We start from the raw sequence: 20,188 nt of genomic DNA on the forward strand, positions 1-20,188 counted from the left end.
AATCAAATCTTATGTCTATAGTGATATGAAAAACTTTATGGGCATAGGGTATACAAGGCATATGTATGAGTTATCATACTTTTGTACACATACTTATCACAGTAGTTTTTGAGCAAACTTTTATATATACATGTTAGATAAAAGAAGTAGGCAGAATTTACCTGATTATTTATTAATTAACATAAACAATAATTTGGAACTATTTCCTCCAATAATGAAATTAAGACCAACAACAAATTTGATACAGTTTAACATTTGTGAATTTAACAAATCGTGTTGTAACCTAAATATAATATAATTGAAATTTGTGTTGTGCGCGATATCATAGTTATACCTTTATTGAAATATTTGACATATTTTTTTTTATTAATTACTAAAACTGTTGTCCCTGTATTGATTATTCCTGAATAGTATTTATAGGTTTATATTATAATTATTTCATATAACTTGATGACTACGACATTGTATTCTAAAAACCAACCGATTCAAAGAGAAAATGACAGAAATGACATTTTTACAAACTTCAAAATGCTGATAGAAATAGCTTATAAAGTACCTGTCACCATCTTGCATTATCATAGCTCCAATGAATATATACACTTAGTCTGAACCAGGCAGGCTATATAGACACCCAGTTAGGATCCAGCCAGGATATAGACACCCAGTTAAAAACCAGCCAGGATATAGACACCCAGTTAGGAACCAGCCAGGATATAGACACCCAGTCAGGAACCAGCCAGGATACAGACATCCAGTCAGGAAGCAGCCAGGATACAGACACCCAGTTAGGTACCAGCCAGGATATAGACACCCAGTTAGGAACCAGCTAGGATATAGACACCCAGTTAGGAACCAGCCAGGATATACACACCCAGTTAGGAACCAGCCAGGATATAGACACCCAGTCAGTAACCAGCCAGGATATAGACACCCAGTAAGGAACCAGCCAGGATATAGACACCCAGTAAGGAACCAGCCAGGATATAGACACCCAGTCAGGAACCAGCCAGGAAATAGACACCCAGTTAGGAACCAGCCAGGATATAGACACCCAGTCAGGAACCAGCCAGGATACAGACACCCAGTCAGGAACCAGCCAGGATATACACACCCAGTTAGGAACCAGCCAGGATATAGACACCCAGTCAGTAACCAGCCAGGATATAGACACCCAGTAAGGAACCAGCCAGGATATAGACACCCAGTAAGGAACCAGCCAGGATATAGACACCCAGTCAGGAACCAGCCAGGAAATAGACACCCAGTTAGGAACCAGCCAGGATATAGACACCCAGTCAGGAACCAGCCAGGATATTAACACCCAGTTAGGAACCAGCCAGGATATAGACACCCAGTCAGGAACCAGCCAGGATATAGACACCCTAATGGGAACCAGCCATGCTATATAGACACCCAGTCAGGAACCAGCCAGGATATAGACAGCCAGTCAGGAACCAGCCAGGATATAGACACCCAGATAGGAACCAGCCAGGATATAGACAGCCAGTCAGGAACCAGCCAGGATAAAGACACCCAGCTAGGAACCAGCCAGGACATAGACACCCAGTTAGGAACCAGCCAGGATATTGACACCCAGTCAGGAACCAGCCAGGATATAGACAGCCAGTCAGGAACCAGCCAGGATAAAGACACCCAGCTAGGAACCAGCCAGGACATAGACACCCAGTTAGGAACCAGCCAGGACATAGACACCCAGTCAAGAACCAGCCAGGATATAGACACCCAGTCAGGAACCAGCCAGGATATTGACACCCAGTCAGGAACCAGCCAGGATATAGACACCCAGTCAGGAACTATAATGTAGCTATACCTAATCAGACTAAACAGACAACCTGATATAAACTTGCCCATATGGCTACACTAATTTCTCAAACTTGATTTTAGACGGGGCTATTGGCATCTAACATTATGAAGCATGAATTCAAAGATTGCTGCCCATGAGTGGATTGGATTCGTTATCACCAAAGCTTTACAAACTTTTCTTTCATCTTAGCAAACCCAGGATTTTCTCGCAGTTTCCAGTAATGACCATTTGTGACCCAGCATTCTTTGTCACCATCCAGTGATTTCCTGCAGACATAAAACAAATGTTTTAGCAATAGTTTTATCTTGAAGAGTGGGAGAAGGAATTTTCAGTTTTGACACAACTGACATTTGTAAGTTACATATAAGTATGACAATGTGTAGTAGTATACATACAGCATCACAAGATGTCAATTACATTGATGTATTTGTGTGACAAGATGTCATTGATGTGTTTGTGTGACAAAATGTCAGTGATGTGTTTGTGTGGCAAGGTGTCATTGATGTGTTTGTGTGACAAGATGTCATTGATGTGTTTGTGTGACAAAATGTCAGTGATGTGTTTGTGTGGCAAGGTGTCATTGATGTGTTTGTGTGACAAGATGTCAGTGATGTGTTTGTGTGACAAGATGTCAGTGACGTGTTTGTGTGACAAGATGTCAGTGATGTGTTTGTGTGACAAGATGTCAGTGACATGTTTGTGTGACAATATGTCAGTGACGTGTTTGTGTGACAAGATGTCAGTGACGTGTTTGTGTGACAAGATGTCAGTGACGTGTTTGTGTGACAAGATGTCAGTGACGTGTTTCTGTGACAAGGTGTCAGTGATGTGTGTGTGACAAAATGTCAGTGACGTGTTTGTGTGACAAGATGTCAGTGACGTGTTTGTGTGACAAGGTGTCAGTGATGTGTTTGTGTGACAAGGTGTCAGTGATGTGTTTGTGTGACAAGATGTCAGTGATGTGTTTATGTGACAAGATGTCAGTGATGTGTTTGTGTGACAAGATGTCAGTGATGTGTTTGTGTGACAATATGTCAATGATGTGTTTGTGTGACGTGATGTGTTTGTGTGACAATGTCAGTGATGTGTTTGTGTGACAAGGTGTCAGTGATGTGTTTGTGTGACAAGATGTCAGTGATGTGTTTGTGTGACAAGATGTCAGTGATGTGTTTGTGTGACAAGATGTCAGTGATGTGTTTGTGTGACAAGATGTCAGTGATGTGTTTGTGTGACAAGATGTCAGTGATGTGTTTGTGTGACAAGATGTCAGTGATGTGTTTGTGTGACAAGATGTCAGTGACAGGATTGTGTGACAAGATGTCAGTGACAGGATTGTGTCACTAAGATGCTGTAACGCAACTTACAAGAATGACAATAATGTTAATGTCAAACTAGTGTGACAGTTACATGTACATGTTCTGTAATCAATTAATAGAATAGTATCACACTATTAACTGTGCATCTCTGATACAAGTCAACTTTACTCACTTAAAAAAGAGAGGTTCATAAGATAGCTTCTTCTCATCTCTCTGCTTCTTTCTCTCGCGCTGTGAATTTTCAATTCTTAATTTCTCTTTTTCAGCATCATCAATGTTTCCTTCTTCTAGCATTCTATGTAAAATAGATTATTGATTACAATATATTATTCATATGTATCTTTCATGTGATTTGAAATATATTACAAATGTGTTAAAACAGGAGATGAGTCAATATCATTGTATCACAAGATGTGCAAGCAGTGTCTGAGGTCAATGCACTCAATTAGAATACTGGTAACAACAAAATACTCTCCTTAATTAACAATATCCATATTTTCCCATTTTTAAACGAAAAACAACAAATTCTAATCATTATAATTCATACCTTTGATCTGGTCTGAACCTAGAATCTGTTGGCGGCAGTACAAGTTTCTGATTTGGATCTAAATCATTGAGTTCTACAGCAAATCTGGAAAACCCATAATATAGATCATAATCTTCTGGCATTGCTCCTAGGTTATGAAAAAAAAACATGTAAAGTAAATAGAAGAGATTTACTACAAAAATATACATGCTATGATACTGTGAAATATGTTGCGGAGATGTTAAACACTGATTATATGTATTGTCACCTAGACTACATACCTACACTGGTTCCCTGGCCCATACACTCCTTCCATTTACACACTGGTTCTGTGTATTGTCACCTAGACTACATACCTACACTGGTTCCCTGGCCCATACACTCCTTCCATTTACACACTGGTTCTGTGTATTGTCACATTTATTACATACTTACACTGGTTCCCTGGCCCATACACTCCTTCCATTTACACACTGGTTCTGTGTATTGTCACCTAGACTACATACCTACACTGGTTCCCTGGCCCATACACTCCTTCCATTTACACACTGGTTCTGTGTATTGTCACATTTATTACATACTTACACTGGTTCCCTGGCCCATACACTCCTTCCATTTACACACTGGTTCTGTGTATTGTCACCTAGACTACATACCTACACTGGTTCCCTGGCCCATACACTCCTTCCATTTACACACTGGTTCTGTGTATTGTCACATTTACTACATACCTACACTGGTTCCCTGGCCCATACACTCCTTCCATTTACACACTGGTTCTGTGTATTGTCACCTAGACTACATACCTACACTGGTTCCCTGGCCCATACACTCCTTCCATTTACACACTGGTTCTGTGTATTGTCACATTTACTACATACCTACACTGGTTCCCTGGCCCATACACTCCTTCCATTTACACACTGGTTCTGTGTATTGTCACCTAGACTACATACCTACACTGGTTCCCTGGCCCATACACTCCTTCCATTTACACACTGGTTCTGTGTATTGTCACATTTACTACATACCTACACTGGTTCCCTGGCCCATACACTCCTTCCATTTACACACTGGTTCTGTGTATTGTCACCTAGACTACATACCTACACTGGTTCCCTGGCCCATACACTCCTTCCATTTACACACTGGTTCTGTGTATTGTCACATTTATTACATGCTTACACTGGTTCCCTGGCCAATACACTCCTTCCATTTACACACTGGTTCTGTGTATTGTCACATTTATTACATACTTACACTGGTTCCCTGGCCCATACACTCCTTCCATTCACACACTGGTTCTGTGTATTGTCACATTTACTACATACTTACACTGGTTCCCTGGCCCATACACTCCTTCCATTTACACACTGGTTCTGTGTATTGTCACATTTACTACATACTTACACTGGTTCCCTGGCCCATACACTCCTTCCATTTACACACTGGTTCTGTGTATTGTCACCTAGACTACATACCTACACTGGTTCCCTGGCCCATACACTCCTTCCATTTACACACTGGTTCTGTGTATTGTCACATTTATTACATGCTTACACTGGTTCCCTGGCCAATACACTCCTTCCATTTACACACTGGTTCTGTGTATTGTCACATTTATTACATACTTACACTGGTTCCCTGGCCCATACACTCCTTCCATTCACACACTGGTTCTGTGTATTGTCACATTTACTACATACTTACACTGGTTCCCTGGCCCATACACTCCTTCCATTTACACACTGGTTCTGTGTATTGTCACATTTACTACATACTTACACTGGTTCCCTGGCCCATACACTCCTTCCATTTACACACTGGTTCTGTGTATTGTCACATTTATTACATACTTACACTGGTTCCCTGGCCCATACACTCCTTCCATTTACACACTGGTTCTCTGTATTGTCACATTTATTACATACTTACACTGGTTCCCTGGCCCATACACTCCTTCCATTCACACACTGGTTCTGTGTATTGTCACCTAGACTACATACCTACACTGGTTCCCTGGCCAATACACTCATTCCATTTACACACTGGTTCTGTGTATTGTCACATTTACTACATACTTACCCTGGTTCCCTGGCCCATACACTCCTTCCATTTACACACTGGTTCTGTGTATTGTCACATTTATTACATACTTACACTGGTTCCCTGGCCCATACACTCCTTCCATTCACACACTGGTTCTGTGTATTGTCACATTTACTACTTACTTACACTGGTTCCCTGGCCCATACACTCCTTCCATTTACACACTGGTTCTGTGTATTGTCACATTTACTACATACTTACACTGGTTCCCTGGCCCATACACTCCTTCCATTTACACACTGGTTCTGTGTATTGTCGTATTTATTACATACTTACACTGGTTCCCTGGCCCATACACTCCTTCCATTCACACACTGGTTCTGTGTATTGTCACCTAGACTACATACCTACACTGGTTCCCTGGCCAATACACTCATTCCATTTACACACAGGTTCTCTGTATTGTCACATTTACTACATACTAACACTGGTACCCTGGCCCATACACTCCTATTTCCCTGGCCTGGTTCCAGATCGAAACCCATGCGACTTACCTGGTCTCCATATACATTTGGCAGACCCGGATATGCCACAATACATTCCTTCAGTCCATTTACCAAATAACTGATGTACAACTTTACCATCAGCATTATACACTCCGCCATACACTTCATATCGTTTACTACTCCAGTAACTAGCCTGAATAATATACAAGGATGGATTGCTGTCAACATTAATTCTTGTATGTATTTTTTGTATTTGCCATAAAGAACAAATTTTATAAATAGATTTGACACCTTTCTAGTATTTGTCTGAATGAGAATTAAAAAACAGTGACAAACATAAAACTATAAGGGAATCCCATGTCTGGTAAGAATATTGATCACAGGATAGCACATGATCTACTGCTTAGTGATATAGTCCCACTATTCACACTACACTATTTATGAATTGGTTACGGTCAGTATAATATCTTTCCAGTTATTAATTTAATGTTAATAAAATGAAACTTTTGTTTTTGTATTATGTCTAATAATCACAGATTGAAGAAAACTTGGAAAAAATTACTGTGTGCTGGCTGGAAGTATTAGAGACATATTAAAAATAAATTAGCCTTCCAAACAAGAAGCTTGGCAACTAATATTTGTCTGGTATTTGAGATGTACAACATGAAAACATTGTGATCCACATTATTAAAGTTTATAATATTTACAGAAAATACATTTGATTTTAGATTCTGTGGTTTTCGGTCTAATTTATTCCAGAGCACCTCTACCAGCACCAAACTAATTAGGTCTTTGTATAATTAAGTAAGTAAGTAATAAGTAATTTATTATAGTGACCTGCAGCTCAAAGAATTGCCTAGCCCAGGGGACTTATAAGTCAGCTTATATAATAATGATTACATTTACAAATAAAGGTTAAGAAAGAGAGCTTGAAATAATATATCAACAATACAATCGTGTAGTTTATTAAAATTCAGACGTACGTCTTCAGTTTTACACAAGATATAGCTTGTATAGACTTGTACATTTTACCGTTAATTTCGTTAATAAGTAATTTGTATAGCAATTCGTCTCTATCAACACTGTCAAACGCTTTTCGTAAATCAATGAAAGCGGCAAAAGTTGATAAATCATGGGATATTCTATTCCTGATAATAGATGTCAAAATATGAATATGATCTTCGCAATTTCTATCCTTTTTGAAACCATTTTTCTCATCTACTAAAATATTATTATTTTCTAAAAACGTGATTCTGTAAAGTTTTGATAAAGTGTATGCTTATACCCCTATAATTCATTGGTACGTGAGCTTCACTCGACCTCACCATCAGAATTGGACAAATTATTGCTTTGTTCCAGATGCATGGAACTTTTACACTGTCAAAGCAAAGTTCAAAAAGATATGTCAAAATAGCAACAGAACTGTCATTCTTAAGCACTTCATACACGATTCTATCTACTCCAACTGCCTTCCCTGACTTTGCTTTTGCTACCACTGCCTCAATTTCTACAGTAGAGAAATTCTTATTTAATTCATTATTACTATCATATTGTAACACCAAAGTTTTTTATCAAATGCCCGTCTTGCTGCTTTGAAATCATTACGTAATAGCGTTCTAATATTCTTAGAACCAACAAATCGAGTGTAAGAGCATTCTCGTTCTCTCATATCACGCCACATACTATATAGCTAGTCGTTCCAATAGGCTTATGATGATGGAATCTTTTCCTTGCCCCACTGGAGCAGTTATAATTTGGAATGGTCGAATTCATTTCATTTAATATACATTTACATAAATCATCATAAATCTCATCAATTTCTTGTTGCATTTCCCTACAAATTTCAATCTTAGAAGTTAAATGTAATATGGCTTCCCTAGCTACTTCTGATTCTAGGAAATTAATAGAAGTCTGGTTGAGACAATACTTTCTAACAGTCGCACTGTGCCGGTTCCACCGATATTAATATCATTTGACAAACTTTGTTCTATTATTGAACCCAGTGGTCTATATCAAGAAAATCAAAAATTTAAAGTGAGTGGTCAGGGAGTTTACTTCTATCAGTGTGTGCATCATATAAATTGTATTTCTCAACCATAGACGACATAGTTATAACATTAAAATTATTACAATAACTTAAATGGTCTTGGGGAACGCACACGTAATCAACTACTGATCTCCCCCTACTAGAAATAAAAGTAAAATTATTTTGGTGTCTATCAAAACGATCATTTAAAATACATAGCTTAGATTCCTGCATGAACTCACAAAAACTGTGACATGTTGATTAATTTTAGTATCAATCACATGTCAATTCCTAATGTTATCCATTACATCAATATTATCATTCGAATTTCCCAAACGAGCATTGAGATCACCACATATAATAATTGTATCGACATCATCTGTCATATAAAGCTGACTGAATAAGTGACTAAAGAATGCAATTGCATTTCTTCCCCAAGGCGAATTTTCAGGTGGCGAATAACAAACTAGGAAAGTGAACCCAGTAAATTTATTCTCAAACCGAACTCCGAGTATGTCTTTGTGGCCCTTGTCAATTATTGATATCAGATACTCATTATATTGTGAGCACTTAACAAATAGATCAACCCCGCCAAATGTCCGGTTTGTGTCAGCATGAACTAGATTTCTATTGTGTCCAATCCAATTGTAATTATCATTACTAATTACGTCATCGCGAGGTAAATGGGATTCGTTAATACTAATGATATTGGCATTTAAACCTCTTAGTATTCTTTCACAGAGATTACAGTTCCATTGTGTCCAGTCACAAACGTTAATATGTGCAATTTTCAGTCCACTGAGCTGAGTTGAATCCTATTCTGTATTACCGTGCATAGTCTCCAGGCGACCTTGGTTCTCTTCTCTCAGATTTCCACGCTGGTTGTAGGTCTTACGCACAATTCTACCACTACCGGTGATGCGAAAATCGCTACCATTTGGCAATTCGTTAAGTTGGGTACGAGCATTAAGCTTCAGTAACCTATCCGTATGTGCTTTACTAGACTGAAGAAACACCTGTTGAAAATTTGCACTGTCTTTCAAACGATGTTTTGCTCCTTCTTTTGTTCTAGATCCTTGCATGCAAATTTTATTAACCCGACACCTGGTTGTCGAGATTGTAATCGGACTGCTTTAATAACTGTTATCTGCAACGTCATCGCCAACATTTTGCTTAAGACCAGACACAATTAATGTAATGTCGGGGTTATCCAAAGGGTCGACATCTAACATCCCACTAGCCACCTGTTGTACCTGGCTTTCCATGTCTAATAACTTTGCGTCTAAACGACCAATTTCCAGTGCAAATGAATCAGAAAGCTTCTTCATTTTACTTGCTATGGTTTTAGTTAAATCTGTTCTCAAGCAATCTATCTTACTGTCGATCATTCGTTGAATTGCACTCTGACCGTCACGCAACTACTTCAACATTGCTTTGACATCATCCTCATTGTTAGTGGCTTCTTCCGTCATGTCCGAGTCAGTAGAATTTGGCCTCGGGCGTTTTTTCTTGTCCAGCCATAATCATTTATAAACAAGATGAACACAAAGGAAACTCACTTAAAGTTAGTAAGACATCTCGTTGTTGCTTGCATAGTCAAATAACTAAAATTCAGCAAGTTTTATCAGGAGCGATCACAAAACGTTGTACACCAGCTAATCACGCCCTCTGTATATTTCAATGGCAAGTTTCATTATAATGTGATGATTAACTCATTAAAATATATCAAATTATTCCGGATGTATATAAACCCACTACTAATTAGATCATAGCATTGACTTGGAATAATTATGTATCAAGATTCATTGAATTAAGAAGTACTTGAGAAAAGCTGAAAACTGAATAATTATTATGCAAATCAGGTAATTAATATCAACAGATTTAAATGTAAAACTAATCAGGTCAGCACAATGTCACAGACCATCAATGTACCAATTTTCTTTGAAATGTGATTAGAACCAGAGATATCAAAAGAAAAGCAAACTTATGTAATTAATATGCACAGATTTAACCATAACTAAACAGGTCTATGTATTTTCTATGTATTGTACTTGAAGCACCAGTGGAAATGCCAACAATTTTTATTATGCAAATGAGGTAATTAATATGCATGGATATAACCCAAAACTTATTAGGTGTGTACATTGTCCAATGGCATCTATGTACCAAGTTTCAGCTAATCCAAAAAGAATCTCTTTAGATAACAGTCCTGAAACAGATAATTATCATGCAAATTAGGTAACTAATACGCATGGTTTCAACCAAAACGTAATCAAATCTGCACATGAGCCAAGAGCATCTATGCATCAAAAACCCATATATGGACAGTCACACACAATTATACAGACATGTATTCGCACTGGATTAACTTTTAATATAGTTGAATTAATTTTTAATACAGTTCCATTATGTTGGATTAAAATGCAACAAAGTCAGCCATTTTGAATAATGAATATATAAAATTTGAACATAATCAGTCAAAGCATGTCATAGATATAGATCTAGAAGCCCGTTCATTAAAATAAAATGGCCGCTAGTCAGCCATTCTGAATTCGATCTGAAAAATATAATGGTGTGCATCAGGAACCCGTAATGTCAAATGTATGTACCAAGTTTGAAAAAAATCTATTCATAAATGCCAGAAATGCTTTATATTTGAGGATTTTTTAGCACAAAAATGGCCACCATTCGGCCATTTTTAATAGGATCGTCAAACCAATAGATCTGTATATCTATGACATGATATATAATGAATATTTAAAATTTGAACATAATCAGTCAAAGCAGATATGGCACTAGAACCACATTCATTCAAACAAAATGGCCGCCAGTTGGCCATTTTGAATCTTATCTGAAAAACAAAATGATGTGCATCAAGGTCCTATAATGTCTAATGTATATACCTGAGTTTGAACAAAATCCATCTGTAAACAGCCGAGAAATGCTTGATTTTTTTAGCACAAAAATGGCCGCCATTCGGCCATCTTGAATCACTCGTGAAACAAATTGATGTGCATATGTATAATGTCATGTATGAGTGAAGTTTGATTGTGATTGGTCCAGGCATTTCTAAGATACAGGTCTGGACGTATGCACACACAGACACACGGAAGACGGGACTAAACATTTGAGAATTAGAGATATCAAATGAAATGAATAAATCTAAGAGAAGTCTGCCCAAGGTACATATACACCAAATAACAAAGCAATAAGAATTGTAGTTTTCACTGACGAACAAACAATCATATGATAAGCTCTGCTCAACAAAGTCGTCTGCGGAGCTAATAAAAGTAGAATATCCTGTAGCACCAGTGAAAATGTAAGTCATTACGACACAAATGCTGGGGCCTTGAAACTGTTTTTATGTGTTCACATGCTTACTAGACATGGGCTTCATCTTATCACAGATTGCGGTAGGACCTCTACAGTACAGCTGTTGCATAGGCTTTGGCTTATTTTACTTCAGCTTCGCATCAGGTTCGCGTGAACATCTGGCCTTGCTACAATGTCGCTTCAGTGTTGGGTCAGCTTCACTACATCATCATTGCTGAATGTTTTGTGATCGAAATGGTGTTTTAATGGTGATGTTTGAAGTGTTTTATTCAGCATTATAAATTTGATTCTGTACTGTTTGATATACTGCTCTACATGGTATCGTTTGAGGACATAACTTAAACAGTGATCCCCTTGTTACGTAATTTGGATGATTGTATTCACTTCCTTTAAGTTTTACTACGACATTGTTTGGGGCATAGTGATCAGAAAAATTAGACAGAAGACATAAACTTTGTAAAAGGTAACAGTGTTAGGGACGACGTCAAAAGATCAATGTCTGATAAAAAAATAGACCTCAAAAAGTTTCCATGCTACAAAAACGATTTTATTTTTTAATAAAGTCAAAAAAATCTTGGAGTATTTGTAGTTCGTTTTATTTTCTATTCAATCATGGACAGAAATAACCGAAAAGGGAAATAAAACAAACAGAAAAATGGTTTGGTTCGAGTGTAAATCTGTGCGTCAAATGAGGTGCATTTGTAAAATCCTTTTACACCCACCCGACAACCAACTGCTTATCAATTTGTATTTAATGGTGAATGCAGTCTGACGCCATGACCAATATTTATCAATTAAGTTGCAGTGGGGGGTAGGGGGGTTTGGAAAAAAACTAAAGGAATTAAGTTATTTATCCGACATCGATCTTTTGACGTCGTCCCTTATGATGTAGACCTCAGTAAAGTACAAGATAAGTGGTCAGCATTAATATAATTTTGGCAACTTGGCTCTTCGCTTTAATTTTTACAGTTCAACTTCACTACTGGCAATTACAAAATTATCTTTATTTAACATATTCAGCATAAACCTGATCGAATAAATTTCACTTGAAAAGAAAACTGTCACCATGTGTCCGACTGTTTTGAAAGTGCAAGTATACATTGATATGCATAAAATACTTGTTGTTACAGCATTTGCTGAAACTCAGCTGATTGGATATGACATTGCAAAACTTTAAAACATCAAAAATAATACAGATCAATTTGAACTGTACATGTACATACTGTCATAACTCACGTACACAAATAACATACAGGGTTGTTGTGTTGGATTTTTTATTTCACTCTACACTCTCCGCTAAAGTGTATACCAGTACATCAACAGTACAATTCGGAAACCCAGGCATCAATTTACTTTGCAAGCAAGACATAGTTATATTTTTTACTTTTGCATTCAAGTCATTGTGCTGAAAATTTAATATTCTGTTCCACATTAGGTAAAAATCTACGTCAGAATATTGCTGAAAATACATTTCGACAAGGTCAAGAGGTTATATTGTGTGTATATAATTAAAACAGCTAAAAAAAGGAGAAGTTGGAATTTTATAATGGGACTTCCTTTTTATCATCCTAATTTTGAAAAGATATAGATATGAATCAATGTGAACATGAGCAATACAATGAGGCTTGTATGGTCGGGAATAAACTAGGAACACTCCAGTCGATTTCAATCAGCTTGGTCAATGAATGCCAAGATGTTTGGTGAATTAAATACTGTACTAGTTTTGTTGTTTATGATATATAATTCATTTCAGTTTTAAATAATTTACTTGTACTTGGAGAAACATGTCAAAGCTTATTTTAAGGTGATGTGGGGCAAATGCAATACAACATTTTAGCAAAGCTGCTTTTCATTTTCCCAAACATAAAGCAATGCTGGAGCAAAAAAAGGCCAAAACTTTTGCAACATCTGTACTGTACTTATCTGACATCAGCAAACAAGCAATTCCACATGAAGAATTGTGATTTCTGTATAATTTTAATTTTGTAATTTGTTTGTGTAATTTTTTAAAATCGTCAACCTGATCATGACAAGTTCATGAATAATATTAGCCCATGATAATACTTGTATCAACCATGCAGCTGTACAAACAAGTAATATCAGATGATAACCTCAATACCTACCTTTGCAAATGTTAATTTACATGTAATTGGACCATTGTGTATAATCATTTCACCAAATTGATCAACCCAACGTTGTCCACTCAATATATTGTGAACACATGTAGTAACTTTATTCCATCGGTAATGATCATTATACCTGAAAACAAATATGTTCATATGTAATGAGCAACAATATTATTTTTATTGGGGTATCTGCATTCGTCATGATTGGATGTTTTTTTTATTTTTCTGAAATTAAAAAATGGAACAAAATAGAAGCAACACAGCAGAATAGTTGAGTGATGATAAAAAATAGATTGAACCAGAGCCCTACTATTCGAAATATTTAACTAATTAGGAATTACACTATTTGCATAATATGCAGATAATTTATACAGGTTTACCCAATCGGGAACTACGCCATTTGCATATTACTATATTTATCTTGGTAAAAGCCCATGCCCAGGGCAAACGCCTACCCCCAATTTTGATAAATGAAGAAATTGAGATCATGTCCAGACATATGCCCAGGGGGTCTTTTTCTACACTTATAATTAAAAAAATAACTTGTTTGTTGTATGAACAGTTGACTTCCTTGCAGTCTGTTATAAGTTTGATAACAAATAAATGTGAATTACGTGAACAGCGGTGAACGCACTGCCCTGAAGGCAGATCTCAAAATTTCCTATTACCAGCTAATTTGCATTCACCCCTCATTTTACGCAATAGACATTTATTTTTCAAGACTTTTTATCAGAATCACAACAGACTGCAAGAAGTCATAACATTTAGCAAGTCTACAAAAATGTATTTCAAAGCAGAAATGGTAGTTCTCATTTTGAAATATGTCATGGCCCTGAAAAGGGCTGTTTGGTTTGTGTTTCCTTAGAAACGATTCAAGCAAATCTTACAGTATATGGAGAGCAGCGAAGCAAGTGTCTCACTTGTTTGGCTTTAGCGTCATCAACAATGAAACCAATATAATGTTGCAATATTGTAGCAACTCGAACCCGGGGAGCGTGGTTGAAATCACGTTGTTTTGGCTTTATAACAAATTTGGTAGCAGCTCGTGAATCCATAACTGGGACCAGCAATTTTGCAATGTCACGCCGAAAACTGTCAACTTTTTACCCTCTTTGATAACAGTATTGCATTTCTGTCATGAAAATTATTCTTTTGTCGTTGGGGAAAAAAAATTCTTCCTATTTCATGCCCACCTCTATATCAATATAGTGAGACATTCCAACAGTCGGAACTTGTTAATGAATGATAACTTTCACCACGATTGATGAGCACCTAGTCTGATAAGAAAGCAATGTTGACTTGACCTCTATGATGAAACACTAAGCCAATCAGTAAAGCAGATGCTTAAAGGTCAAAGATGATTGACAGACTAACCAAAAATATTGTGTGCCATTGTAGTAGAGTCGTTTGCTGCGACCCAATTTTTCTTATCTTTTTATTGTGAGTAGACATGAATTAACAAAGCCAAGCTGACAGACAGCAAAATCAGTGGATTAAAAGTGTTTAAATTGGGAGCAATGACATCGACAAACTTCAGGACATAGGAATTTTGTGCGATGGCGACAGCAACGCAGACTTGAACTTTGAGGGTTTTGACTTTGACGAAGATGGCGTACAAATATAAATCTGAGAAGTTTTTTTCAAACAACTATGAACTTGCATAATTTTTACTGTGTAAATTTGTAAATTATTATTGATCTTGTATGACTGTTGATGCGGTATTTGTCAAAACCAGAAATAATTTTACGCAGTTTAACCCCTGACATTTTAGTTAATTTTGAGTTCATGCGTACTGGGCGTGTTTGTCAGCGGGGAATTCCTAATTCAAATGATTCCTCACTGCCTATTTTTTTTTTTTCTGGTTATTTGTCATATTATAAGCAATATATTATTTTTGTTATACATGTACTTCTAATGTTGTATATTGTTCATTTATTTCCAATGCATGTTTTCATTTGCTATTCTATTCCCTGCTGCAGTTCAATCTGCGTGTTGTCAATTTTTGTTGTTTTTTTTTGCTGGGGATGTCCAGGCATAGGACAACCCCAATTTTTTGTCAATTTTCCATGTTCATGATCCTGGGCGCTTACCCAGATAAATACGGTATGTAAATTATGCTCAGGTTTGACTAATCAGCAACTACACTATTTTCATAATATGTAGATGGTGCAACCATGAACCAGAAAGTGGAGATTTACATTCACACTCACCTGGGTATAATGACATTAACTGTACCAATCGGTAGAAATTCCATTGACTTCCCCCAAAATTTGGTTTTAATTCTAATATCTTGCCAAAAAGTAAAACTATCACTTTCACAATGACATGCAGAAATTGGTGGATGGTGGGATACCTGTAAATGAATGAATATTACTGAATTATACTTAAAAACTCAGCCATGTACCGTACTCGACCACGTCAGCGTCCACCCCCACTATTGCACAATTTTTATATTCAGGGTCACATTCGGCAAAACACTCTCCCCTTCAAAATGCCACTAATTTAAAACTTGGTCTTTGATCATTGCTTAACCAATATTGGTAATCGTCAAACCATGCAAATACATCATGGCGGGAAGTGCTTTTCATTGAGAGTTTGCGTACGATCCAACACATTCGTCAATAGAGATAATGACAGAGATTTTGACTTTGATTGTGTTCCAACAGACTAATATTTTTAATCTCGTAAATTCGGGCGGTACGTAATTAATATTGTAATAAAATGTGCATATTTTTTGTGCCAATTTCTGTTTCTTCATTGTAAAAGTCAATGACGACACAACTAATTTTGTAATTTAATTTTGCCTCAAAGACGTAATATCCCCTCAATCTGTCATATGGTGAAATAAAATTGTTTTCCGAGGAAGGTGCTTGGGTAAGCCCCCCCCCCCCAAAAAAAAATCATGATTTTCTGAGTTGAAGACCCTGGGCGTTAACGCAGTCGAGTACGGTAATTATTTACTTCATCATGTGAGAACACATAACACACTCACCTGTTCACTGACAAATTTAAATCCTTTATCATCTCTTATGCATTCATATGTTTCTCCTAACATTGGATTGAATGGTTTTTGACCGGCTCTATGTTGTGATGATGCATAACCAGACACTGCAAATGCTGCCACTAATACCATACGCCTATAAATGTCATCAGTTTGCGATGCTTTATCTAACAACTCGCTGTACTCAAGTTCTTCACATAAACGCTGAAAATAAAGAAAAAATCAAAAAAAGCTTAGAAAGAACTCCTGTGTGCTTAGAGTATTGAAGACACATTAAAAATTACTTGTACTTGAGATATTGAAGGAATAGCTGAAAACCAATTATGTAAATCAGGTAACTGATATGAACAGATTTGAGTGTAAAACTAATAAGGCCTGCGTAATGTAATATCCATGTACCAAGTTTCATTGAAATGTGATTAGAACAAAAAAACTATGAATCATTATTAGAGAATTAATATGAACAAATTTCAACCCAAAATTAATTTGGCCTGTCTATTGTTCTAGAGCATTTATGTACCAAATTTTATTCAAATGTGATGATCAATAATTGAGATATCAGTGTTAATTAATTATTTTAATTAGGTGATTAATAAGCATAAATATTTATCAAAAACTAATTGGGTCTCTGCATAGTCCTAGGTTCATTGAAATGTGATGATGAATACTCTATAAAAGTTTCATTAAAATCCAAATAGTAGTTCTTTATATATCAGTGGAACATTCATGGAAAAAATTTACTAATTATGCGAATTAGGTAATTAATATCCACAATTATTTACCCTAAAACTAATCAGGTCTCTGCATAGTCCTAGAGGATCTATGTAGCAAGTCTCATTGAAATATGATTATCAGTACTTGAGTTATCGTGCGAAAAGCTGAAAATTAACTAATTATGCTAATAAGGTGATTAGTATGCACAAATATTTACCCCAAAACTAATCAGGTCTCTGCACAGTCCTTAAGTAACTATGTACCAAGTTTCATTGAAATGTGATAATTACTACTTGAAATATCAAAAGCTGAAAATTATTTAATTATGCAAATTAGGTAATTAATATGTACTGATATTGCCCTAAAAACTATCAGGTCTGTGCATTGTCATATGACATCTATGTACCAAGTTTTATTGAAATGTGATGATTACTACTTAAAATATCAAAAGCTGAAAATTAATTAATTATGCAAATTAGGTAATTAATATGTACTGATATTACCCTAAAAAGTATCAGGTCTGTGCATTGTCATATAACATCTATTTGAAATGTGATGATTACTACTAGTAGTACTTGAAATATCAAAAGCTGGAAATTAATTAATTATGCAAATTAGATAATTAATATGTACTGATATTACACTAAAAACTATCAGGTCTGTGCAGTGTCCTATGACATCTATGTACCAAGTTTTATTGAAATGCGATGATTACTACATGAAATATCAAAAGCAGAAAATTAATTATGCAAATTAGGTAATTAATATGTACTGATATTACACTAAAAACTATCAGGTCTGTGCAGTGTCCTATGATATCTATGTACCAAGTGTTATTGAAATGTGATGATTAGTACAGATTTTTACCGAAAACTAATAAAATCTGCGCATTAGTTCAGAGCATCTATGTGCCAAGTTTCATCAAAATCCAATGAGTGGTTCTTTAGATATCAGTGGAACAATCATGGAACAGCTAAATATCAGCTAATTATCATGCAAATTAGGTAATTAATATGCATGGTTTTCACCAAAACCTAATTAAATCTGTGCATTGGCCCAGAGCATCTATGCACCAAGTTTCATCAAAAATCAATGCATGGTTCTTGAGATATCAGTGGAACAGACACACACACAGACACAGACACACAGACAGACACACTAACTGCAAAGACTCCCTTTTTGTGCTTCGCACACGGGAGTCAAAAAGGTTTAGATAAATATTTACCTAACTAACCTGTAACACACCAATCGGTTCATTGAGTGTAACTGGCATAGATACTTTGGATAAATCATTACTAACAGTAACTTACTTTAATACTTGTAACACACCAATCGGTTCATTAAGTGTAACTGGCATAGATACTTTGGATAAATCATTACTAACAGTAACTTACTTACTTGTAACACACCAATCGATTCATTGAGTGCAACTGGCATAGATACTTTGGATAAATCATTACTAACAGTAACTTACTTACTTGTAACACCAATCGATTCATTGAGTGTAACTGGCATAGATACTTTAGATAAATCATTACTAACAGTAACTTACTTACTTGTTACACCAATCGATTCATTGAGTGTAACTGGCATTGATACTTTAGATAAATCATTACTAACAGTAACTTACTTACTTGTAACATACTAATCAGTTCATTGAGTGTAACTGGCATAGATACTTTGGATAAATTATTACTAACAGTAACTTACTTACTTGTAACACCAATCGATTCATTGAGCCTGACTGGCATAGATACTTTGGATAAATCATTACTAACAGTAACTTACTTACTTGTAACACACCAATCGATTCATTGAGTGTAACTGGCATAGATACTTTGGATAAATTATTACTAACAGTAACTTACTTACTTGTAACACACCAATCGATTCATTGAGTGTAACTGGCATAGATACTTTGGATAAATTATTACTAACAGTAACTTACTTACTTGTAACACACCAATCGATTCATTGAGCCTGACTGGCATAGATACTTTGGATAAATCATTACTAACAGTAACTTACTTACTTGTAACACCAATCGATTCATTGAGCCTGACTGGCATAGATACTGTGGATAAAAAATTACTAACAGTAACTTACTTACTTGTAACACACCAATCGATTCATTGAGTGTAACTGGCATAGATACTTTGGATAAATCATTACTAACAGTAACTTACTTACTTGTAACACCAATCGATTCATTGAGCCTGACTGGCATAGATACTTTGGATAAATCATTACTAACAGTAACTTACTTACTTGTAACACCAATCGATTCATTGAGCCTGACTGGCATAGATACTTTGGATAAATTATCACTAACAGTAACTGACTTACTTGTAACACACCAATCGATTCATTGAGTGTAACTGCCATAGATACTTTGGATAAATCATTACTAACAGTAACTTACTTACTTGTAATACACCAATCGATTCATTGAGTGTAACTGGCATAGATACTTTGGATAAATTATTACTAACAGTAACTTACTTACTTGTAACACCAATCGATTCATTGAGCCTGACTGGCATAGATACTTTGGATAAATCATTACTAACAGTAACTTACTTACTTGTAACACACCAATCGATTCATTGAGTGTAACTGGCATAGATACTTTGGATAAATTATTACTAACAGTAACTTACTTACTTGTAACACCAATCGATTCATTGAGCCTGACTGGCATAGATACTTTGGATAAATCATTACTAACAGTAACTTACTTACTTGTAACACCAATCGATTCCTTGA

The 20,188-nt window shown here is 36.0% G+C and overlaps 1 protein-coding gene across 1 annotated transcript in view; it reads right to left on the reverse strand.

The window, feature by feature from the left end:
• Window positions 1-1,586: 1,586 nt before the first annotated feature.
• LOC100373482 (oxysterol-binding protein-related protein 3-like) overlaps window positions 1,587-20,188 on the reverse strand; it is a 99,151-nt gene continuing 80,549 nt past the window's right edge. The window contains exons 15-21 of the mRNA XM_085495614.1: window positions 16,700-16,912; window positions 15,918-16,060; window positions 13,705-13,840; window positions 6,271-6,415; window positions 3,689-3,815; window positions 3,314-3,436; window positions 1,587-2,091 (exon numbers count right to left, since the gene is read on the reverse strand). Coding sequence (XP_085351740.1) covers window positions 1,980-2,091; window positions 3,314-3,436; window positions 3,689-3,815; window positions 6,271-6,415; window positions 13,705-13,840; window positions 15,918-16,060; window positions 16,700-16,912 — 999 coding nt within the window. The 3' untranslated portion in view covers window positions 1,587-1,979. The remainder of the gene's footprint in view (window positions 2,092-3,313; window positions 3,437-3,688; window positions 3,816-6,270; window positions 6,416-13,704; window positions 13,841-15,917; window positions 16,061-16,699; window positions 16,913-20,188) is intronic.

Source organism: Saccoglossus kowalevskii, chromosome 22 (genome assembly GCF_978046115.1).
Source record: "Saccoglossus kowalevskii chromosome 22, keSacKowa6.1, whole genome shotgun sequence".
Classification (NCBI taxonomy): Eukaryota; Metazoa; Hemichordata; class Enteropneusta; family Harrimaniidae; genus Saccoglossus; species Saccoglossus kowalevskii.